Source organism: Myotis davidii, unplaced genomic scaffold (genome assembly GCF_000327345.1).
Source record: "Myotis davidii unplaced genomic scaffold, ASM32734v1 scaffold964, whole genome shotgun sequence".
NCBI classification, from domain to species: Eukaryota; Metazoa; Chordata; class Mammalia; order Chiroptera; family Vespertilionidae; genus Myotis; species Myotis davidii.
This window is the reverse complement of record NW_006298351.1, coordinates 1,247,561-1,272,787: the sequence shown is the minus strand read 5'-3', so window position 1 is coordinate 1,272,787 and position 25,227 is coordinate 1,247,561. Positions and strand designations below refer to the sequence as shown.

The 25,227-nt window shown below is 43.1% G+C and overlaps 1 protein-coding gene across 9 annotated transcripts in view; it reads left to right on the top strand.

Moving 5' to 3' along the window:
* Window positions 1–2,450: 2,450 nt before the first annotated feature.
* The window catches only part of CDK5RAP2 (CDK5 regulatory subunit associated protein 2), a 159,955-nt gene continuing 137,178 nt past the window's right edge, over window positions 2,451–25,227 (top strand). For 3 of the 9 annotated variants that reach the window (XM_015570625.1, XM_006773982.2, XM_006773981.2), the window contains exons 1-4: window positions 2,451–2,677; window positions 7,689–7,756; window positions 10,868–10,935; window positions 22,967–23,077. In XM_015570625.1, the coding sequence (XP_015426111.1) occupies window positions 2,622–2,677; window positions 7,689–7,756; window positions 10,868–10,935; window positions 22,967–23,077 (303 nt within the window). In that variant the 5' untranslated portion in view covers window positions 2,451–2,621. Of the gene's footprint in view, window positions 2,678–7,043; window positions 7,073–7,688; window positions 7,757–10,867; window positions 10,936–11,447; window positions 11,537–12,839; window positions 12,906–22,966; window positions 23,078–25,227 lie in introns of those variants that run through there. The other 6 variants (XM_015570629.1, XM_015570628.1, XM_015570630.1 and 3 more) reach the window with 6 other exon arrangements.

Here is a 25,227-nt window from a genome sequence, read left to right as displayed (position 1 = left end):
CAGTTTCCAGGATCACCAAAGGGTTTAGCACACAAGCCAGGAACACGGTCATTTTTTTGAATGGGGCAATGGATTAATCATAAGGACAACGCCTCACAGGCTCGTATTTCTTTATTGTTCCCAAAGTATCTAATTAGATAATGCAAGTGTGCGAGCTCAGCACTGTCTGCCCTTTTACACATGGAAAAATCAAGGAGCAGCAAAGGGAAGGTTCCAGGTCACAGGACGTCAGAGGACTCTCCAGAGTCAGAATTCTGGTTCCCAGACTTCCAGTCTGCAATCAGACTGTCCACACTAAGGTTTCCCTCATGGCCACCTTGAAGCAGTTGCCCAAGGAGTCTGCTGAACACATCCCTGAAATGTCTCACCTCTGAACCCTAAATTCTAAAGTGGAGAAAAAGGAACAAACAGGGAAGACAGGCTGCCTGAAACAATGAGGACATGGACGTTTAGAGAGACCTGAGAAAGTCATCTTTACCTCTTCCAGCCTCAGTCTTCTCCTGTGTAAGTGAAGTGGGGTTAATAGTAGACCTCCTCCAGGGGTTGTGGCGAGAGTTTAATGAGGCGGTGCATGATGTGCCTGTCCAAAGTGGCAGGAAAGAGATGTTCAGGATGTGTAAGTCCTCTTCCTTGTTTCCTTTCTCAAGAGCTTTCATCTGCTGGATGGAAAGTTAGTTCCTTCATTTGAGAAATGATGGTTGTATAACTCAGTCTCCCTCGCCAGAACAGAGTTGGTTGTGCATTAGTTGCTTTGAAAAACACACAAAGAAATGGCCTCCAGAGCTGTGAGGTCCTGAGACATCCATCCAGTCCCACCCTCTTATTTTACCGCTGTAGAAACTGAGGCCCAGAGAAGAGGAGTGGATGGCCAAAGGTCACAGGGAGTCCGTGGCAGAACCAGCTTCCCTGCTTTTGGACACTCGTCTCATTGCTTGGACTTAGCACTGTCAGGAACTGTTGGTCCCACGGCGTTGAGCACTGCTCCTTTCCTGGAGACGTTGGTTCCTGCCCACTCTGTCCTTCAGGATGTCATTTTATTGCTGATTCTGAGGAGGTTGAAGATCTGGGAAGGGAAGAGGAACAGGCACAGGACATGTGCTTTATAGGTTTCATGAAGAAACACACACACACACACACACACACACACACACACACACACAGAGGGGGGAGAGAGAGACAGAGAGAGAGAGAGAATAGGAATATGTAGGACGCTGACTGAACTATTATAGGTATCTTAGGTCATCTTCACATCCTTGTAGGATAGGTTTTGGCTCCATTTCCCAGATGGATTGAATCATTCAACACATATTTTTAAACACCTGCTGGGTGGAGGCACTGTGATAGGTGTCGGGGATAAAGCAAGAAACAATTCAGAATATAGTCTCTGCCCTCATGGAGCTGCCAGTGTAGTGCAAGAGGACAACATTGAAAAACAAACAAACAGCCTCCCCTCCCCCCTTCCAGAAATCTATCCTTGCAAAATGCAGTAAGCGCCCCAGAGGAACAGCAGAGTGGCTAGGAATCCAAGAAAGGGCTTGATTTAGATGAGAGGATTAGAGAAGGCCTCCTTTGGAAAGGAACACTTAAAGTGGAGAATGAGGAAACTGAGGCCGAGGGTGACTTACTAATATACACGATACCAGGGAAAGCCACCATCAACCCATCTTTCCACGTTATTTTCATCCAGGACCCTCCTGTCAGCCTGCAGAGGGAGGTATGAACCTCGAGATGGGAGACGAAGGTGGGGTTCACTGGCCACGCTCTGCCCCCATCACCCAGGCGCCCAGGGGAGGCTCTGTGCCTTAGAGGAGGCAGCGAGGTTATGCAGAGCCCTGATGCAGGGGCCGGGGGCGGGCTGGCTCCATTCACAGTTTATTGTGCAGGACTCTGGGCGAGTGGCCTTGTCTTGCGGGGCCTCAGTTTACAGATCTCAAGGGCGTTTGAGACCTAAAGGTAATGGTCACGTGGAGAGACTGGAGAGGAAGTGTTGCTGACCACTGGGCTCATAGGAATGCGCTTGCTACTTGAGTTGGGATTCCACAGGTAGGATTTTTCTAAAGGGAGGCGGCACCGGCTTGTCTGTTGAGTTTCAATTGAAGGCGGAAAAAAGAAACTTGGAAGAACAGACTGTAAGGTTCGTGGTCACTATTCTAGAAAAGCACAGAGGCGGTTATGAAAGCTGAAGGTCCGCGAGTGGCCTGATGCCCGGCTCCCGCTTAAATTAACGGACCGAGGCCGACCTTTGCCCTCAACAAAGATGGCGCCTTCCCGGGCCTCGGCCAGGCTGCCCTCATCAAATATGGCCACCACAGGCCCCTCTTTCCTTAGCTTTGCTGGCCCAAGTGCGGGCGTCCTGCCCTTAGTTAAGATGGCGCCTGCCCGCGCTTCCCTGCCCGGCTTCATGGCGCGCGCCGCGTTGGTCCCGCCTCGTTTCCGTAGGAAGAGGCGCCGGGAAAGATGGCGGCGGCTGCGGTTTGAATTCCAGCGGCGCCGCCAGAGTCCGAACAAGAGCTGGATTGGAGGGGGCGGGGACCTGGAGAGCCGGGCGGGTCGCGACCGCAGGAGAAGCCAGGGGCGCGGCCGCCACGGACACCAATGCCACCGCCTGCTCCGTGTCCGTGATGGACTCGGTGTTGGAAGAGGACGTCACCCTCCCCGGGACGCTCAGCGGCTGCAGGTGCGGCCCGGGTTTGAGGGATTCGCAATAACGGGGTCGGGTGCCCGCTGAGGGGGCTCGCTCTTGAGGGTGTTTCTGGACCTGGTCAGGTGTGGGGTGCGTTTCTGGGAGGGGGTCTCTTTGGGGACCCACCCGTCGATACTGAGTGCGGGGTCCCGGGGGTCCCGACCGGCCCCACACTCGCCCTTCGTATTGCGGGCGGATCTTGGAAGAGGGTGTGCGGGGCAGGAGGGAGGGGGCCTCTCGGAGTGCACATCCGTGGGAACTGCAGGGGGCAGGACTGTGAGCATTCTGGTTTGGGGGTTCGCTTTCATGGGGACTTCGCTTATGGGGCCACCAAGACTGAGGCAATGGAGTGCAGTGGTTAAGAACCTTGGCTGGAGTTGAACAGAATTGGGTCCAAATCCAAGTCCTGGGGGTGGGGGCGGAGGCTGGCTAGGAGGGGTCATGGGGGAAAATGGGGGACATATGCAATACTTTCAACAATAAAGATTAAAAAACATCCAGGTCCTTTTAGCTGGGTGACCTTGGTAGGGTGGCTTAGCCTACTTTCCCATCTGTGAAATGGGGCTAGTGGTAATATCAGTGCCTTAGAAATGACTGAGCTGCCATCATCATCATCGTCATCAACATCAATATCAATAACGGTTGAGAGTGGCCCCCCAATGGACCTGTTCCAAGAGGCAGTTGGACTCCACATTGCTGGTGGGGCCAGTATCTCCGCCCATAGCAGGGCCTGAGAGAGCCTAGCGCTGCTCTAAGGCCGGGCCCTCTGGGTCCCTGGTTGGAGGGCGCTGGAAGGATGCCGAGGAGAGCCCGACTGAGACAATGACTGTCTATCCAGGTCTGCTAGGGACAGGCTGCTACTTTTAGTCAACAGACCCTAATGGGAAGGGTGACTATATTATTTGTTGTGCAAACCTGGGCTCTTTGCAGAGGGAGATGGGCAAAATTAGTATTTATACCTGGACAGCAGGCGTAATCAAGTCCTATCTTGGACAGAACTTGACCAATAGTTTCTTTGCTTATTGAGAATCTACTATGCATAAGCCAGAGCCAGGTCCTTTGCAGCTCCTGCTTAATTGGATCCAGTGGTAGTCCATCATGTCTCTTTGTCTTCATCTTACTTCCACAGCCCCAATATATTATGGTGTGACCTCTCACCTGGATTGTCCAGTTTTCCGGGGCCCCTCTAATATTAAGTCAGTATTCCCATATATTATCATTCTGACTTGTAGCAGGTATTAGCATTTCATTCCTTTTTATGGCTGAATAATATTCCATTGTATGCATGTAGCATATTTTGTTTATGCATTCTTTGGTTTGTGACATTGGGTTGTTTCTGCTTTTTTTGGCTATTATAAATAATATTGTTATAAACATTTATTTATATAAAAGTTTTTATATAGACATATGTTTTCATTTTTTTCTAGGTATATACCTGGAAGTGAAATTGCTGGGTCATATGGTAACATTGTATTTAACATTTTGAGGAACTGTTCAAGTCTTTTCCAAAGTGGCTGATGTCTGCCAGGTTATCTGGTAACTTCGGGACAAGGCAGTGTATGAGAGTCCTTATTTCTTCATAGCCTCACCAACACTCGCTATTGTCTGTCTCTTTTATTGTAGCCATCCATGGAGGTATGACATGGTATCACATTGTGGTATTGATTTGCATTTTCCTCATGACAGTGATGTTCAGCATTTTTTCATGTGCTTATTAGCCATTTGTATATTTTCAAATCCTTTGCCCATTCAAAAATATGAATATGCTTTGGTCCAGCAGTTCCACTTCGTGTTATCTATGCACAAGAAATCCTCATGCATGTGCACAAGGAGTCCTGTATGCATTGTAAAAGGAAAAACTTAGAAACAAACTGAATTATCCTCAGGGGATTGTGTAAATACAGATCCTCTCAAGAGCGTCTTTCAGACTGTGACTCATGACAGCTCATGAAATTCAACTTAGTAGGTTGCAATCAGAATTTTATAAAATGGAATAGAACAGAATAGAAAACATTACAAGAATTAAGGGTAATACGTTTCCTTCTACGGGTCGTATGCAGTAAGTTTTGGAAAAAGAATGTTGTAGAATGCTTTGCGGGAGTTAAAAACATTGAGGGAGATCTATTTGTACTGCCATGAAAATATTTTTAGGACACATTAAGTGAAGAAAAGATGCTGCAGAATAATACATAAAAATTTGATTGTATTTATTTATTTTTAAACCACAAAATAAAACTATGTCTCTATGTATGTAAATGCATAGATTAAGATCTGGAAGAATACATGTCTTGTGGCAGCATGGTTACCTCCTAGGAGGGGACTGAGATGGGAGTGAGGAGTAGTTGAAAAGAACTTTAGGCTTATCTATACTTTTGTATTTATATATTTCCTCTCTAAGAATAAGTAACAAAGAATGGCAAATGAATTGTTGAAGGGCAAACAAAAGTGCACTTGAAATTGTTTTCTGAAAGTGATGTCCAGTCCCATCCTTGGCACTCATAACACTTTACCAATGAAATGCCTAACCTTGTTGGGTCTGTGTGGCGAGTGGACAATTGTTGCTGCCATGTACAGACACAGACTGAGATCGCTCCTATTGAGTGGCTGTAGAGTAAGACAGGAGGATGAGATGGTGAAGCTCAGGGGAGTGTCCATTCATTCACTCAACAAATAGTTGACAAACAGCAGTCCTGATGGCTCTGCACTGATGGAGTGAGCACTGAAAGTCCTCTGCCTCTGTTCGTTCAGACCTCGCCACAGCCCGCTGAGGAAGGTGTTAGGGGTACAGAGGTTAAGAGCTTGGGGTTTGAAATCTGGGTAGCTTGGCCTTTCCAACACTGAGTAAATGTGACTAACTTTTCTGGGCCTCTGTTTCCTCATTTTAAAAAATGGCAACATTTAAAAACTACCACCTACCACAAAAGGGCTGTGATGAGCCTTAAATGGGAGGCTCATCACATTTGGTGCCTGCTAGTGTGGGTGCCCTGCAGGGTATGATTGCTGGATTTTGCTGGATTTTGTCTCTGCTTTGTGATTTTAAGCAAATAAGTTCCTTCCCCCTTCTGGGCCTTAGTCTCCCCCATCTATAACATGATAAAACCATATCTAAGCTCTCTATTCTTTTGCTTGCATAAAAAAGCCCCGCCCCTCCCTTTTTTTCTTATGGGGCTCCAGGAAGCCCCAGCCTTACTTCTTAGGCTAAAAATGAGTTATCCGAATGGGAAGAGGGAGCTACTTAGAACTGGAGGGGCAGCTGAAACTGACTGGAGTGCGCAGATGACAGACTCAGCATTTAAAAGTGGTCAGGTGGTTGGAGTGTTGTCCCATACACTCAAAGGTTTCGGGTTTGATTCCTGGTCAGGGCACATACCCAGGTTGCGGGTTTGATCTCGGTTGGAGTGGGTGCTGGAAGCAGCTGATTGATGTTTCTCACATTGATGTTACTCTCTCTCTACCCCAACTCCTTTTCTAAAATAACAAAACAAACAAACAAACAAAAAGAACATATCCTTGGAAAATGATTATTTTTTTTAAAAACAGGGTAGGTAAAGCCCAAGTGGAAAGCTGGCAAGAACCTGACAGGAATTTCTGGGTTACATAGTGGTTTCTTCTAAGAGTTGGGATGTCACATGTCATTTTTCAGACTTTAGTATTTGCCTATTGGAAACTTGTCTAAACTAAATTCTTTGCCTTTGTCAACCATGAATTTTTGGAGAGTTTGTCTAGGCCTGTGAAATATGCCGTTGGTATTTTAATGGGGAGTGCATTGAATCTATAGATTTTTTCAGTTGTCGTTATAGCAGACACATTTTGTGTCAATCATTCTCTTGATGTTGAATTTTATGACACCCATTTTTTTTTTTTTTTTTTTTTGCTTGGCGCTCTTCTTGGAGGTGTATGCCAGCTTTAAGTTGGGAGATCAGGCAGACTTGTCTTTGGAACAGAATGGATTCTGATTTAGAGATCCGGAAAGAACAATCAGCCAAGAAGCCAAGCTGGGCTTCCATCAAGTCCTAGGTTACAGCGTGGGGCAGGGATGTGTCATTGTGGACTGGACACAAGAAGCTTGGATTCTGGACTTGGATCTCTACTTAACTACCATGCCACCCTGGATAGGCCACTGAGTTACCTGGATCTTAGCGCCTTCCTTTGAAAAATACATGGACCCTCAGGGAACTGGATAGCTCCCATGTCAGTAAATTATGAAGCACAATATGTTTCTAGGTGACAGTGGTATTTTGCTTCCGTTTATGGGCTGCCTCCAATATGAAGATACCTTGCTGGGCACTGTGTCTTGTTTAATTGTCAGCTACTCTCTGAAATGGCTGCTGTTCTCCTTCACAAGCAAAGCCTGGAGGGCATGTGGCAGAGCTTAGGATAGAATCCAGGGTAATATCCTTTGTGTTAAACCACTCCTCCTATTATGGCTTAGTTTTCTGACAATGTTTCCAGGTCTTCACTGACCCTATTTTTATAATTCACCTAGTAAAACTTCTTGGATCAGTGAATTTTGTATTTTTGTGTGATGTTCTGAAAGCATCTGAATGGGTGCCTGATTCTTGGAAGCTTAATTTTTGGTTGTGATAGGAATATTAATAATAGTAATGACAAAAACAACATATGCCACTTACTGAGTGTTTACTGTGTGCTGTGTGTTCATAGACATTCACTCATTTAATCTTTATAGCTAGAGGTATTCCTATATAAAAGACTGAGTGAGACTCAGAAACTTAACTCGCTTGTATTTGGCTCAGTGCCTCTGCTCCTGCTACATTGATGGCACACAGAATACTTGTATGAGTGAATGAATGAATGAATGACCAGCCAACCTTACTGAAGGTCACTCAGCTATTGAGTTCTTAACCTCTGCACTGCATGCCTCTCAGGTGGCTCAGCTGTGTGCCCCTCCGTGGCCACGGCCTGGTGATTGTCATGTGCAGACTGTCTTAACGGTCTCCCTGTGTTCAAACACTAACTCATCTCTTGTGCACATGTTTTCTCTTAGTGGCCTTGTCCCCAAGTTACCAGATGACCTGGAAGGTATCAGCCCCATTGCTGTTTTGGGAAATGGAGGTAAGTACACAAAACTGGGTATTGTCTTGAGTAAGAACAAGGCATGTAGACACCAGACCATGAGGGCCCTGAGGCCTTGAGCCTGAGACTGGGCTCTGATGTCTCTGGGCCCAGAGCCTACTCTGGCCTGGCTAGGTGCTCAGAGTAGGTGCTCAGTATTTTGTATATGTATTGATTTATTATTCACCTCCTTTCATAAACATGGGATTAGAGGAATTGATGTCCTTCAGGCCGTATTTCATGAGTTTTCTTTCTTTCTTTTTTTTTTTTAATCCTCACCCAAGGACATGTTTTTCATTGATTCTAGAGAGAGAGGAAGGAAGAGGAAGAGAGAGAAACATCGATCGGTTGCCTCATGCACATGCCCTGACTGGGGATTGAACCCACAACTTGGATATGTGCCCTGACCAGGAATTGAATCCTTGACCCTACGGTGCATGGGACGGCGCTCTAACCATGGAGCACATCGGCCAGGGCGAGTTTTCCTTTTTGCTACCGCGCTTGTAGGATTCAGTCTGTGTTTGCTAAACTGAATGACTGTGTGGAGGCTGGATGTTGAATTGGTGACTAGTCAGACAAGGAAGGTCTGTTGGTCCCACTGCTGAGTGGCTGGAGGCTGAGGAGAGCTCCTATTTGAACTTCGTGTGCCAAGGCCTTCCTGGCAGGCTGCTGGGTCCCATCTGCCAGCAGAGGCCCAGCATTCCTACCCAGGCCTGCCCTTTGGAGACAAATAGCTGGTTAGACCACGGGAGACGGTGCCGAGTAAATAAGCAGTCTATTGTGGTGGAGCCCATTATGAGGAGACTTTCCACTTTGCGGTGTGGATTTTGCTAAGCATTTTTCATAATTTTTGTTTCTGAAAAAAGTGCAAGCTATCGTAAGTATCTGTGAGAAGTGCTAATAATTTGATTTGTTGAAATATCTCAGAGAGATATTTTGATTTGCATTTTATTCTCTTCTCCAAAGTGATGAGATATGTGCAAAAGGGAGAAGTTTTTAGAGCAGGTCATATAAATGTCACAGGGTTTTTTTCTGGAGAATACTTGAGCTTATAGGCTACCCTTTGGTTTCCCTTCAAAATACGTTAACTTTTAACACAAATCCAATATTTCTGGCTTCTGCTTTCCCTGCCCACAGGTAGTTAGAAGCAGAAAATTGGTAGGCCTGCTCCTTAATGCAGCCCATGTGTACGTCTGCTTCATGTCAGTCTCTGGGCTAAGCACTGGCATTCAACCTTGAACAGGTTACAGTCAAGCTGAGAAGACAGACAATTAAATAAAGAATAGTTATGATAAATCATATGACAGATGTAACGAGTGGAGAAGTATAAGGTGCTGTGAGAGAGGTAAGAGGGAATTTACCCTGGAACTGGAGGAGTTGGATCAGGCAAGAGTTTCCCAAGAAACTGATATTGGAACAAAGACTTGAAGAATGAATGGCTCAGATACCATGCCCACTCACACCTCTGGGCCTTTGCATGGGCCGCTGCTTTTCCTTTTGCTCCCTCATCTGCCTGCTGCCTCTTTAAGACTGAGCTTGAAGCTCATTGCCTTCCCTGGCTCTCCACAGGCTGACTTAGGTGTGCTTTCCTTTCTGAAATGTACATGTTTAATTTTATTTCATTGATTCGTGTCGGCTGCTTTAAAAATACCCAGAATTAGATAACTTCTGCCACCCTGGTCTAAGCCACTGTGATCTCTGGCTTAGACTGTGCCTGTATTCTCCTAACTGGTCTGTTCTCAGTGAGGCAGCCAGAGGGAGCCTGTGGAAGCCAGAGTCCCATCGTGTTATTCCTTAGCTCAGAATCCTCTGTTGGCTCTCGGTGTCCTGAGAAGAGCCTACAAGGCCATCCACAGCCTATCCCCCAGTACTTTGCTCACCTCCTTTCTGCCCCCCTTAGTCCATTGGCATCACGGCTGGTCCTCAGGCCCACTAGACATGCTCCCCTCTCAGACTTCTCCCTTTGCCCTTCCCTCAAGTCTGCCCAGTGAGACCTTCCCTAATTTGACCACCTTACTTAAAATTGCAACCCTTACCCCACCCTTGGTATTTCTCATCCTTATCCACTTTATTTTTCTCCACAGTATTTATCACATTTTAACATACTGTGTAATTGCCCTATAATTTTTTTGTCTATCTCTTCTTTCCAGAATATCAGCTCCGTTTATTTGTTCGTTTCCTAATATAGCCACGTCTAGAATGAGGCCTAGCAGAGCAGAGGCCTGCCATGCATATTTGTTGGAAGAATGCTTTCCTTCTCAACACCCATCTACTCAGCAGCTAAAAAGTGCCGCGCCCTTTGTGCAGCATAATAGTTTGTGTCCATCTCTGTCTTGCTCACTAGATTGGAGATCTCTCGGGCCCAGCATCAGTGTCTCCTTCACTGTTGTTTCCCCAGCACCTAGTATGGTGCTTGGCACAGAGTAGGGGTGTAATAAATGTTTGGTGAATTCAAGAAGCTGTGGAAAAATTTGGGTATTGGCAAAGTCTTTAATCATTCCAAAGCAGGGCTTGGCAGTTTCCGACCCACAGCCTGCTTTTGAAAATAAGCTTTTATTGGAACAGCTTCTTTATTGGTTTATGAATTGTCTGTGGTTCTTTTTGTGCTGCAACAGTAGAGTTAGTAATGTAACTGTCTTATATTTGTAAAATAGTTTAGACTTCATATATGACCTACAAAGCCTAAAATATTTGTTGTCTTGCTGTCTTAAACATTTTGCTGACCCCTGCTCTCAAGTTAGTTGGATATGCTTTGTTTTAGTTGCTGACATGTGAGACATCATCCTGGTCAGCAGAATAATTTTATGACAGTCAGTAAGGAAGTTGACATCAGGACGTTGCTGCTTTGCCACATGCCCAGTGCATTTTCTGGTTCATCCTCTGACACACACATTGTTACATTGGGGCTAGTTTAAGTAATTTGTAAATATTTGAAATCTAATGGTTTAGAGCTTTCCCTGGACTCAACTCAGTAAATCACAGCAGACAGAAAGTACCGGCAGAATATACTGTGGAAGCTATTTACGTTTTTTTTTCTCTGGGCTCTGTCCTCTAATAGGGATGCTGGGTGATTTGCATACCATGATGTTTTGTCTACTTTCCTTTTTATAGTGCTCCCAAAGGTGTCAGAAGAAACGGTGTCTCCCACAAGAGCACGGAACATGAAGGACTTTGAAAATGTAAGTGGAGACGCCAAGTTACCAGCCCTAACAAATCATGCCTGCTGCTGCTGCTGTCTAAGTAGACCCAGGAGGGAGCCGTATTTCTTGACAGGTGTCTAAGTTGGGCAATGCCAGGGTTGGCGGAATGCTGTGTCTCTGTGAGACTGTTGCATACCTAGGCAATTGGCCCTTGAATATGTGGCCAGTTATGGGTTCTAACAGGATCAGCAATTTCCAACTTGGGGGCAGGTGGCGTATTCTGGTGCCCCGACTGTTAGGTTATTACCCTCTTGCACAGTTGAGAGGAGCTCATATTTCTCAAGGGCTTTTTTATGATGTCAGATGCCTTATATATGGTCTCCATTTAATTTTTGCTACAGCTCTGTGAGGTATTTTATATTATCCCCGTTTTACAGGTAAGGAATCACATAATATTTAAGCGGCAGAACTGGGATTTGAATCCAGGTTTCTAATGACTCCAAAGCCATTATTCTTTTCACCACATTGGGGTGACTCCTTGCATTTTGTAGGCTTCATCTTTGTTGCTGTTGAATGAAAGTGAGCAGCCTGGACCCAGTGCTGTCTGAGGATGGATTACGTGGTGATAGATCTGTCTCCTGTACTTAATGTCTTTTGGCACGGTGTCTTTCATTTGTTAGTGTGTGTGTGTGTGTGTGTGGGGGGGGGGATTGGGGGGGGTGTTGTTGTTAAGTAACAGGAAAATAAGGATATTTTCCCAATTCCAAATCTTCTTAACAAGTTACCTGTTCAGCGCTCTCATTTATCATAGGAAGAATTAGACCTTCTTCATTTGTAACCAAATGGAACCCATACTGTACAAGATAAAAGAGGTATTTATCAGAGAGAAGACAGAGGACACAGAGAGAAGGACGTTCCCCAGTTGTGTTTCTCTCTCCCCAGTTGTCTGTACAGAACAGAGCAGTACTGTCTCTAGATTTAATTTAGAATACTCATTACTGCTAATAGTTATCTGCAAACCACCAGTGACCAATTGAAGAAATGACTTGTCAGATCTCTAATGGAAACAAGTAATTTCTAAGCTTGGAGTTGTTATAATTTCAACTGTACAACATGATCTATGCCGTGGGGTCTGGGGCCTCAAACGAATGAGATTTGATTATTTCACGTTGTGTATAATTAAAATGTGCTCTAATATTAAATGGTGATTCCTGGTTTATCGTAGAGTAATACTAGCTACTGCTTATTGAGCTCTTGTTCTGAGCTGGGCACTTACGTGTTAGGCTCTTCATATATATTACATTAATATTAAAGCAGCTTTGTAAGACATAGTTATTTAATTTATGAAGGGCACAGTTTTGAATTTTATTTCTAGATGGAAAAATTTAATAGAATCTTAGAATTTTCATTTCACGCTTTATTGTCTGCCTTTTGATGTGGGATGAATCCAATCCTCTTTATTATATGTAGGAGAAACTGAGACCCAGGGGTTGACATGGCAAAGCTGTTCTCTAAGGACCACAGCCTCTGGAGCCAGATTGCCTGCTCACCCACTTCTGCTGGGTGACCTTGGGCCAGTCATTTAACAGTTTCTGTTTCGTAGTGGAAGCACATGTGCCTACCGAGTCCATCCTGTGTCAGCTGTTGCTCCTCTTATTGGTATATATATATTATTGTGATTTTTTCCCCCTGCTCTGCATGTGACTTAAGTTTCTCTTGCTCAAGTGTGCTCTTGATGACCTAAATACCATTTTTTCTTGAAGGTGAAGGAGAGCCTTCCATGCCAATGTTTTAGAATTTATGTGTTTTTTTTTTTATGACTGTGCTCCTTTGGCTGCTGTTAGGTTTTTATGGCATTAATATTTTTTACTGTAGCATTTTTAGGAGCGAATTCTTCAGTTGAAATTGAAATGACCACACTGTTCTCCGCGTTTCCCTTTTAGGTCTTTATAAGTCACTGAAGATTTTCATCTGGCCTGAGCTACCCAATGCATGACCTCTATGCTGAGGTAGTCTGAACTTTCTGCGGGATGCTTATAGGAAATGCTCTTGGCATCTCAAGCTAATTTTAAAGTCAGCATGCATATTAAAGAGGAGGCAGGAATAGTTTTGATTTAAAGGGGAAACTTATGATTCCTCTTCTAGTCTCAGATAACAGGTACCTGAACATCAGGGTCTGTTAGCTAGTATCTAGCAAGACATAGGCCTCCTTCTGGTTTTGCTCAGAGTTCATCTGTTCATTAATGAGTATTTTCAGATATAGGCCCTATGCCAGGCTGGGCTAGGGACTGGGAATTTGCAGTAGGTTAATACCGGGTACATTTTCCTGTCAAGAGGCTCACAGTCTAATTGGGGAGATGGAGAGGAAAACAGTGCAGTGATAGAGGTAAATACAGGGTGCTGTGGGGCACAGAGGATGGGCCCTGAACCTTGCCTGGGGGTTCAGGGCAGCCTCCCTGGAAGAGGTGTTCCTTGAGTTGGGTCTTCAGAGACAGGGAGGGATTAGCCAAGGCAAGAGAACTGGGGGAGCATCCAGACACAAGGACTCACATGGGCAAATGTAGAGAGAGGCATGGTGAGTGTGATGAGTTTAGAGATCTCTAAGTTCCCTTTGCTGGAAGGAGCCTCTGTGCAGGGGCCTGAGAGAAGTGAGGCCATTGAAGCGGGCAGGGGTCAGATTCTGTCTGTGACACTGCTTTGTTTGATTTTGTCCTGAAAATGAAGGGGGGCCAATGATGACTTTTAATCCGGGAGGGAAATGACCAAATTACGCTCTCAAAACACCCAGACGGTGACTGCAGGAAGGAGCAAGGTTGGGGGCAAGATGACCAGTTAAAAGGCTGCTCTGTGTGGTCTCATGGAAAACAGGATGATGCTGAAGCTAAGGGATGGGGTCATGAGATGTTTATAAGAAAGTCAGAATTTCAGAGCTAGAGGAATGCCAGGAGTCCCTTCATTTGACACATGAGGACTTTGAAGCCCAGAGAGTGGGAGGGACTTCTTCAGGCTTTGAACTTGGGCCACTCTGCTCTTCTGTGCAAGGCCTCACGCTGCCATGTGAAAACCACGTGCCTTCTTTTGGGTCTTTAAACTGGTAATCCATTAGTACCTTAATTAAATAAAGCTGAAGGTATAGTCACCTCTATGGCAGACCTATGGTTGCTGGCAAATCATTTTGGTCTTCAGTGGGGGCCTGTCTTACTGGACCCAGATTCTGGTTCCGCCTATCCAGTTAGTCCAGTAGCAATTTTTATTCGTATATAGAAGAGTTTAATTCTGGCTTTTTCTGTGACCTTCTTAACAGGGAATGACAGGGGTAGCTTTCCACCTCTGTTAATACTACTGATGGATAGTATTATTTAATGACTGTCTAAAGTTCATAAAGACTTATTAAAAGGGATGGATTAAACAGTAATCCATATACTCTTTTATTGTGAGATGTTCATATTTCTAATTTTTCACTATTACAAACAGAGCTGTGATGAATATCCTTATGCACACATATTTTGACAGTTATGTGATTATTTTCTTAGGGTAAATTCTGCTGTCATGTCTCATACTCAGCTGCCCTGGGGTGCTGGTGTTCTTATATCCCGGCCCTTGTTCCTTTTTGTTGAAAATTCTTGGTCTTAGCTGAGGCATTTAGTCAAGTTTAGTGTTTTATATGAGGAATGGTAGGAGGTTCACATCTTCAGATTTGCTCTGTAACCTCTATGTTGTGAATTACTTATTATACCAGGGAATAGCTCCCTTCATTCCCCACCCCTGCCCCATTTTGTCATAAAAAATATTACTCTTGAGCCCACTAATCCATTTTGGGAAAACTATCCTCAGGAAACAGCCCAGTAGAAGGAAAAAGCTCTGTGGGTAAGGTGTTTGTTGCCCCATGGTATATAATTGTGAAAAGTTGGGAACAAAGGAATGATTTTACATTTGTTATTTCTTTGGCTTCTTGCAGTAAGTTTGTGATGAAGGTATTTCACAGATGAGGAAGCTGAGATTGGAGAGATTAAATGACTTGCCCATGAGCTTGGTGTGATTGAGAAACTCAAAGCAGGCAGAATTCAAGCCCGGTCTTCTTGATTATAAAGCCTGAACACTCTCTACTAGATCACATTGACAGCATAGATGCTCAGTAGAGAAATGTGAAATAATCGACAGTGAATCAGTTCAATAGAATTCAGTGCAGTCATTTCAAATGATAATTGTGTAGTTCTTCAATAACAGTGTAAGACATTAGGGGAAAGCAGTGGAATATCAAAATTCACTTATATCATAATATACTAGAGGCTCGATGCACGAATTTCGTGCAAGGGACTTGCCCCTTGCAGAAGGTCATCTGGAAGGATGTCCAGAAGTTTGTTCGGCTGTCTGGTCTAATTAGCATATTACACTTTTATTATAGACTAGAGGCCTGGTGCACGAAATTCATGTGCAGGTACGGTCCCTAGGCCTGGCCTGCTATCAGGGCCATCTTCCCCAGCTGCCCGCAGCTAGCCCTGCCCCCTGCCCCCTGCCGCCACCCATCTCCGGTTCTGTGTTTGCCATCAGGTGATAGGTGCCTGACGGCCGGGGAAATGGACCAAGAGGTGGTCAGTGCACCTCATAGTGACTTGTCCAGCGGTCGTTCTGGTCATTCTGCTGTTAGGTCAATTTGCATATTACCCTTTTATTATATAGGATAAAAAATGTATAGATAAAAAATTCATGAGTGAAAGCTGAAAAGAATATAACAGAAATTGATCTCATAAGTTGATTTCATTGTATTCCAAGTATTGTTTGAGGTTCAGTTTTAAAATTCTGTTACTGCTACAGTACAGTGGGACCTTGACTTACGAGTGTCCCGACTAACGAGTTTTTCAAGATACGAGCTGTCTCTTGGCCGATTTTTTGCTTTGAGTTGCAAGCTAAAATTCGGGTTATGAGCCAGCTTCAGATACCCCACCGCTAGTTGGCACAGCAAACGTCACAGTGAACGCCACAACATCAGCCCAGCATCACGTGTCTCACTCGTTCACTTTAAGATTTGACATACGAGTAATTTGAGTTACAAGCTTCATCACGGAACGATTTAAACTGGTAAGCCAAGGCCCCACTGTACTAATTGTTAATAAATAGATGTTTGCCAAGAACAGTTTTCTTGATGATTTGAGGACCAGGGAGAGTATTGGAATCAGAAACTAATTCCAGAGTGTCCTTATTTTCCTAATCTCACTTAGCTGCTACTGGCCAAAACCATCATACACATGGTATTGTTCACCAGAGATGAATTCTGGACAGTAAGAGTCCATGTTTTTTGTGATGTACAGGTGAGTGGTCTAACACCTTTTGGATTTTTAAAGAGGATAACAAAAAAGCCAGCCTTTGTTTCCTGTTTGCTAGTGCCAGGCCCAACTCATTCGGTTGTCACAACCCCCTGTGAGGTCATTGATTTTTATCCTCATTTTATAGATGACCCAACAAAGATGGTAAGTAATGTTTCCAAGGTCACATGGCTCATAGGTGGCAGCATTGGAGGTTCAGTTCATTCTGCTGACCCCAGGGCCTTGCTTCTAGCCCAGCTGCCTTGAATTGAAAGGTGATCTGATGGGTGAACTTCAGCTTTGGAGGCCCGGGCTTTTGTAAGCCATTGACACTGATGCCAGAGAGGTCTCTCACGCGTAGATTTCAGTGAAGGAGGGCCTGTTTGGAGTTGCTCTGATTCTTTTTCACGTGTTTGATTTTTGTTTTTCCCTGTTTGGTGAAGCTTTAGACTTAGCCAAGGCTCTTGATAGGGAGTGAGAGTGGGAGGAAGCCAGAAGGACTGAGTAGCAGCTCTTTCAAAGTGGGGCCCTGTCCAGCTTCAGAAAGCACCACCGTGACCATGCTGGATGTTTCCCCTTGCAGAGGCTGCACTTCCACAACAACACTGGGCTTCTGAAGGCGGGAATGTGGCAAGCACAGCCCTTGCATTAGCTTACTTTTGAGCATTAGATTTCTGAGTCATATTTGGTGGGTTTTCTATTTTGAGGTTTTTATTCCTACTGTATGGTAAGCTGTTTTCAGTTTTTCCAGCTCAAGTTTAAAAAAAATTTTTGAACTTGATCTCATAAAGGGAAAAGGAAAAATGAGAAGACTATTAATATGTTTTAAGTTCTTATGCTGTGCTGGGCATAATACTGAGCAATGAAATTAATTTCTTCTAATCCTTATGATAGCTCTCCGAAATGGGCATTATTATAATCCCATTTGTATAGATAAAGGAACTGAGGCAAAGGGGAAAATGAACATGACTAAAGTCATACAGCTAGTAAGGTAGTAAGGATTTCATTTATTTATTAATTTATTCATTCATTTAGCAAATGTTGGTTGAACTCTGCTGTGTTCTAGGGACTGTGCTAAAACCTCAGGGCCATAAATAGATAAGGTCCATGCCCTCAAGAAGTGAATTATCCTATATAATAAAAGCCTAATATGCAAATTGACTGAACAGCGGAATGACCGTTTGGCAGGGGGTAGGAACTGGTGAACGGGCGGTGCCAGGCCAGCCAAGGTGTGTGCCAGCGGGCAGAGAGAGGGGACAGCTATTGGTGGGCTGTGATTGGTGGGTGGTGGCGACCGGCGGTGGAGGGGTGATGGGGGGGTGGGGCTGGCCGCTTGCCATTGGTGCTGTCCCCCGATCTGCCTGCCCTGCCCGTTGCCTTCCACAGAGGGAGGCCAGACTGTGGCTAAGCCGTCAGTTGGACATCCCCTGAGGGCTCCTGGACTGTGAGAGGGCGCAGGCTGGGCGGAGGGGACCCCCTCCCCTTCAGTGCACAAATATTCATTATAGTATTCATATAATAAGCATAATAAATAATAAATGTGTTAGTAAATAAGGTGAATACAGATTGTGAAAAGTTCTGGCAAGAAAATAAGAATTAGGTGTCAGAGCATGACTTGGTGGAGGTGATAGAGATGGGGACCACTTTAGATTGGATAGTTAGGAAAGGCCCCTCTGAATTGTTGACATTTGAGCTGAGATGGAAAAGATGAGACTGAGCCACCCTGGCAAGTGCTGTGCAGACAGACAGATAGGCTGGGCTTATCTGAAGCCCAGAAAGGAGGCCAGTGAGGCTGCAACTCTGAGCAAGGAGAGGATGTATACAATGAGCCTAGAGAGACAGGCCGGAGCCCGGTCATACAGCGCTTTGTGGCCATGGCAGGGAGTTCTTGTCTGAAAGTGGAGAAAAACACAGTGGAGTGATGTGAACCAGATCTGTCTGACTCTGATGCCGTCTTGGATTGCACTTCTTCAAGAAAGTCTTAAATGTGTGTATTCACCCATTCAGCCATTGGGTATTTAGTAAAACCGTCTCTTATGTTTTAGACTAGAATGCACATTAAGATATAGTTCCTGATGTCTTAGAGATGGTTTGGGTAGAAAGGCAAATAACCAGCTCGTACAAAGCCCTGTGATAACTGTTATGATAAAGAAAGTGGAGGGTATATGGAAATATTTAGAAGGGTTCCCAGTTCAGCCTGGTGGGGATGGTCAGAGAAAACTTGATGAGGGAAGTGCAGAGAACTAGACTGGCATTGCTGTTGAATAGATAGTGCCTGTATGTCTTCTGGGCCAGTCTGGCATTGGCAATGAGCTTCTGAGGCTTATTTACCTTCCTCCTATTTTTTAAGAAAATGTCTTTACCTATGAATAGGACAAATATTTTTTCAAGTGGTGTTAAGAATTTCAGCAGTGTGTACAATGTGGGCATTCTGAGCAAGCTCCATAAATATTTTATTGGTAGCTGAGTAACAGAATAAGGTTTCTCTTTATAGGATGCAGCTGGCAGGGTAGACTTTTTTTGTTTGAATGAATGTTTTATGTGCTGTTTCCTTACAACATTTAAAAGGAGGCTTTAATGAACCTACCAATTGTTTCTTGTGCTGTTCTTGTTAGCCACAAAATTGTTAACAAGAGGGCCACGGGCAGACAGCTTGAAAATATAGAGTATGCTTATCATTTTCTTTTATCCAGTCATAAAAGTATGTTTATTAAAAAAAGTATTATATACTATTACCAATTGTTTTTTAAAGTGATGGGAAAAAACCTGAGTGATATGTGTGGAGATATTAGGCATTCTAGTACAGCTATTAATATTCTGTTATATTTCTTTTTTGTTATTTTAACTTAAACTTATTGGGATATAATTTACATAAAATTTACCAATTTTGAGTTTTGGATGAGTTTTGGATGAGAGTTGGATGTGCTGGATGAGTATACTCTCTTGTAACCTCTGTCATAATGAAGATATAATATGTAAATGTATATAGTTATAATTTTTTAATATGTGTATACTCTTCTCGGTTCATGTGACCATCACCACAATCACAATATAGAATTAGTTCCATGATGCCCACATGCCTCTTTGTGGTCAAACCTTCTCTTTACCCCAAACCTCTAGCAGCTATTATGTTCTGTCCTTCGTCCCTATAATTTTGCTTTTTCCAGATGTCACATAAATGGAATCATACAGTTTGTAATCTTTTGAGGCTAGCTTCTTTTCCTCAGTGTAATGTCTTTGAAATATATTCATGTTGTGTGTATCACAGTAGCCAAGTATTATTCCATCATATGGTTTATACTATTTAGTCTTTCACCCTTTGAAGGACATTTGGATTCTTTCTGTGTTTTGCTGATTGTTAATGAAACTGCAGTAAACATTCACATACAGGGTTTTGTGTGAACATAGGTTCTCATTTCCTTAGGGCAGTGGTCGGCAAACTGCAGAGCCATATGCGGCTCTTTGGCCCCTTGAGTGTGGGTCTTCCACAAAATACCAACTTCTGCGCATGGGCCACGAAGTTTCAATCGCACGGTACGTGCGCGCCCGCACGTGGTATTTTGTGGAAGAGCCACACTCAAGGGGCCAAAGAGCCGCATGTGGCTCGCGAGCCGCAGTTTGCTGACCACTGCTTTAGGGTAAATATCTCGGGATGGAATTGCTGAGTCATGTGACGAGTATAGTTTTCCAAACTGTTATCCAGATGGGTTGTGCCATTTTGCATTCTCATCAGCAGAGTATGAGAACCCCATTTGTTTCACATCCTCATCATCATTTGATATTATCAATTACAACTTTTTTTTTTAGCTAGGCTAGTAGGTGCATAGTAGTTTTGTAGTTTTAATTTGCATTTTCCTAATGGCTAAAATTGGGTTGTTTGCTTACAGTTACATTTTGAGAGTTATTCATGTTCTGGTTACAGTTTCTATGTTGAATATGTGATTTGTAAATATTTGTCCTAATGTGTAGCTTGTCTTTTCATTCTTTTTTTGAGAGAAAAAGTTTTAAATTTTGATGAAGCCCAATTTATTGATTAAATATTTTTTTTGATGGATGATGCCTTCTCTGTTATATCTAATAATTCTACTGAGCCCTAGGTTTCAAAGATTTGCCCCTATGTATTCTCCTAAAAATTATATAATTTTACCTTGCCTTTTTTGTCATAGATTAATTGACCATATAAGTGTGAGTTTGTTTCTGGGCTCTCTATTCTATTCCATTGATCTATGTGTCTATTTTGACTATTATCACTCTATAGTATAGTTTGAAATCAGGGAGCATAATACCTCCAACTTGGTAATTCTTTCTCAAGATTGCTTTGTCTATTCAGGGTCCTTTGTGATAAATTTTAGGATTCTTTATTCTATTCTGTCAAAAATGCCATTGATATTTTGATAGGGATTGCATTGAATCTATAGATTGCTTTAAGTACTGTGGACATTTTAGTGATATTGATTCTTCAAATCCATGAGCATGGTATAGCCTTCCATTTACTTGAGTCTTGTTCAGTTTCTTTCATCAGTGTCTTATAGTTTTCTGAGTACAAGTCTTTTACCTCCTTGGTTAAATTTATTCCTAGGTATTTTATTCTTTATGATGCAATTATAAATGGGGTTGTTATCTTAATTTCTGATGGTTCATTATTTGTGTATAGAAACACAACATATTTCTGAATATTAATTTTGTATCCTGCAACTTGACTGAATTCATTTATTAGTTGTAATAATTTTTTGGTGGATTCCTTTCTTTTCATTCATTAGAGAGTTAGTTGCAGACATCTTGATAGCACCCTTAAGGACTTCAGCATGTATTTCTTACTTAGGACATTCTCTTACAAAATCACACTATTATCTAATATAAAGTTGTTATTCATATTTCCTCAGTTATCTTCACATAGCTTTATCTTTTAAGTTCAAGATTCACTGTATGATTTCATTGTACTTAGTTGTCATGCCTCTATTACTTCCATTTATTTATTTACTTTTATTTATTAAATTTATTGGGGTCACATTGGTCAACGTGAACATGCAGGTTTCAGGGGTGGGTTTGTATGTTACAAGATCTATATATTGCACTATGTGCCTGCTTTTTAAAAAAAATATTTTTATTGATTTCAGAGAGAAAGGGAGAGGGAGAGACAGAAATGTCAATGATGAGAGAGAATCACTTATCGGCTGCCCCCACTGGGGATCGAGCCTGCAACCTGGGCACATGCCTTGATGGCATCAAACTGTGACCTCCTGGTTCATAGGTTGATGCTCAACCACAGAGCCACACCTGCTGGGCAGTACTTCATTTATTTGGAAGAGTTCCCTAACCGTTTTTTACTTAAGATTGTCATTAAGATTTTTTTAAAGTTTTATTTTGTTTAAAGTATTACATACAGTATTACATATGTCTCCTTTCTCCCCCATTGACCTCCCCCTGGCTAACCCCCCGCTCCTCCTAGTGTCTGTGTCCATTGGTTATGCTTATATGCATGCATACAAGTCCTTTGGTTGATCTCTTATCCCCACCTCCAACCCCTCCCCTGCCTTCCCACTGAAGTTTGACAGTCTGTTCGATGCTTCTTTGTCTCTGTATCTATCTTTGTTCATCAGTTTATAATGTTCATTATATTCCACAAATGTCATTAAGATTTTTGAAGAGTCCAGGCCTGTTGTTTTGCAGAAAGTCCTTCAATTTGGATGTGTCTGATCAACAACTTTTGATTCGATTCAGGGCAGAAGTATTTTAAGTGAAATTGCTTCCTTTCAGTGATTTATTTCAGGAGGCACGAGATGTTAGTTTGTCTTATCAGGGTGATTTTAACTACAGTTGGCCCTTCATATTTGTGTGTTTTGCATCTGGATTCAACCAACTAAAAATACTTTGGTTGAAAATATTTTTTAAAATATAGGTTATATTCAAATAGTACACCATTTTATGTAAACGGTGAGAGCATTTACTGGTTTTGGTTTCCATGGGAGTTCCTGGAACCCATCCTCTGTGGATACTGAGGGACAACTGTATACACTCGTTTAAAAAAAATTGGTTTTTATTGATTTGAAAGAGAGAGGAAGAGAGAAGGAGAGAGAATAAAACATTGATTGGCTGCCTCCTACACGCACCCGGATGCATTTGGACCTCGGATCGAGCCCCCAACCTGGGCATGTGCCCTGACCGGGAATTGAACCAGTAACCCTTTGGTGCACCAGATGACGTTTAACAAACTGAGCCACACTGGCCAGGGCTGTATATGCTCTTGATTAATGTGGTGTCTGATAGGTTTCTTAATTTTAAATGTACCTTTTCCTTTTGTAATTAATAAGCCATCTGTGGGGTGATATCTTGAGACCGTGTGAATGAATATCATGCTGTCCAGTGATCTTTCATCTAAATTTTTTAGCATTAATGATTCTCACCTGAGTCAATTATTACTATAGTGGTTGTGTAATGGTGATTTTCTGTTCCTATTATTCTACATTTATTAACTGGATTTATATTGTAAATAACAGATTCCTCTCTTCCTTTTCTTTCTTTACTTATTGTCAGTGTGAAATCTTGAATTCTTTCTTTACTTGGTCATTATTTATTCTGATGTTCAGATTGTCCTAAATTTGGTTAGAGGGAACCACTTAGTTCTGGGTTGGTACAATTATAGCAAAGGTAAGCTTTCTCTAGTATGTAACATTTGAATCCATTTGTATCCTTGGGAGCTCTGAGAATTAATGTAGGTAACATCCCTTTGACCTTATTTTGATAACCCCTCTGTGCTTATTTTCCAGCAAATCACTGAATTGAAGAAAGAAAACTTTAACCTAAAGCTTCGCATCTATTTCCTTGAAGAACGAATGCAACAGGAATTTCATGGCCCCACAGAACACATCTATAAAACTGTGAGTGTCCTACTCTCACTGCCATTCCTGGTGTCTTTCCTCAAAGTCCTCCAAGCAGAAATTTGATTAATGTTTATGCCCAGAGTTAGCATGAGTAGGTGGAGCTGCCTTTATTTTGTTTGAATTGATTATGAGGAGCATAAAGATAATAGGATGACCTTAATATTAAGCAAAGAGATACAAGATTAATTTTAAAGGAGTCTCTTTCTCTTCCTGAAATTTGACTTCTGATTTTCTATATCTCAGTTGCCTTTTAAAATTTATTTATAATTTAGACAAAGACGGTGAAATGATAGAATGTCTGTGGAATTGCATCTTATTGTTATTAACTCATTTGCCTAACTGTAGGCAAGTCATTTCAGCTCTCTGGGCTTGGTCCAGAAGGGAGTGATAATCACTGTGTCGGAGGGTTATTAGTGTGGACTAAAATGAGGGGACAGGTGAAAAGCCCCAGCACGCAGGCAGTGCTGGCAGTTACCATCATTGTCTCATGGAGGCAATGGGCAGCTGAGAGTTAGGATTGTCAGTGTTTCTGTGATGTGACTCTTCTGTGTGCTTTATGTGCTTGCTTATAACTAACTGTCAGAAAAAACATCAATTTCCATCTGAAGTCTTGGCCTGCAGGCCTCTGCCTGAAAACAGACCTTGGTTCTGAAAGTTGAAAAAAGAACTTGGCTTTCTTGAAAAGGCATGAGTACAAACAATATTTCAGTGCCCATTTCTTGGCTTTTTCCAGTAGATTAGCCCTTGGCCTGGGAATTATTCCATTTTTTCTCTTCTGAAGTTTGTACCAGTGGGAACTTTTGAAGGAGGAAAAGGAACTCTGCTTGAGTTTCAGTGGATGAACTTAAATGGGCTTGTCTTGAAGAAGGTTTGTACTGTACTTCTGAGGCTTTTCAAGAACTGAAAAGCTCCCTTGTCCCTTAGGACACAATGTTTTTCCTTCATTGTGGGGTGGAAAGACAATGAGGGCGTCCCCTTTTCTGGAAGGAAGTGGTGATGCAATCAAAATGTTAAAGACAAACCAGTAGCCTAAAACATTTTATATGTAAGTATGGTTATCATCTGTCTCAGAACGTGTAGGGTGATAAGAAGCCAAATCGTGTTAATTGTCTTTGCAAGGCCAGGCACTGTCCTGGGCCTTTGTACATCATCACCGTATGTTAATGCTCGAGACAGCCCTTGGCAGTGGGGCTTATCCTCACGTACAGGGGAGGACACTGAAGCTCAGGGAAGGTCAGTGACTGGCTTGATGTCATAGCTACTATGTGCGGTGGGTTTGAACCCAGGTCTGCCTACCTCATTGCACCACGCTCTTTCAGCTATTCTTTTCCATTGTCTGCTAAGATGACCTGATGTTATAGCAGTTTTATTGCAATTTAAGTTTTTATTTAGGTGTACATGGTTCAAAATTTAAAAAGCATAAAAGGTATACACTGAAAGATTTTCTTCTACCCTGTCTTCTAGTCCCCTAGGTCTAACCAATAGTGTTATTTCCTCAGGCAAAGGTACCCAACCTGGGGAAAAGCAAGTGTGTGTGTGTGTGTGTGTGTGTGTGCGCGCGCGCACGTATATATAAACCCCCTTTTATATAAATGCAAGCATGTTCTGTTCTGTATCTTGCATTTTTCCTTAACAATATCTTGTATATCTTTTCTTGAGAGCTTGTTTGGAGGTTCTAGCAGGGGAGCGCAGCTACTCGTATACCCTTGACCGAAGACCGGTCCTCTCCTCGGGGTGGGGGGGTGGGGGGGAGAGGTGGTCCTCTTCGACCGAGCGCGCAGCTTTGGGAGGGACGCACACGGATCGATGAGGGAGGAGGGGGACACCCGCCTAGCCAGCCAGATCAGCCGAATCAACCTTGGCGATCAATGGGGTGACAGATGTCGCAGCCAGATCGCCCTTACATCCATATCTTTTCTTAATAGTGGCTTAAGAGCCTCTGTCTTCTTTAAAAAATTGTTTCTAATCCTCACCTGAGGACATATTTTCCATTTAATCTAGAGAGAGGAATGGGGGCAAGGGAAGAGAGAGGGGGAGAGAGAGAGAGAGAGAGAGAGAGAGAGAGAGAGAGAGAGAGAGAGAGAAACATTAATGTGAGATAGAAACATCAATCAGTCGTCTCCCATATGCATCCTGACTGAGGATTG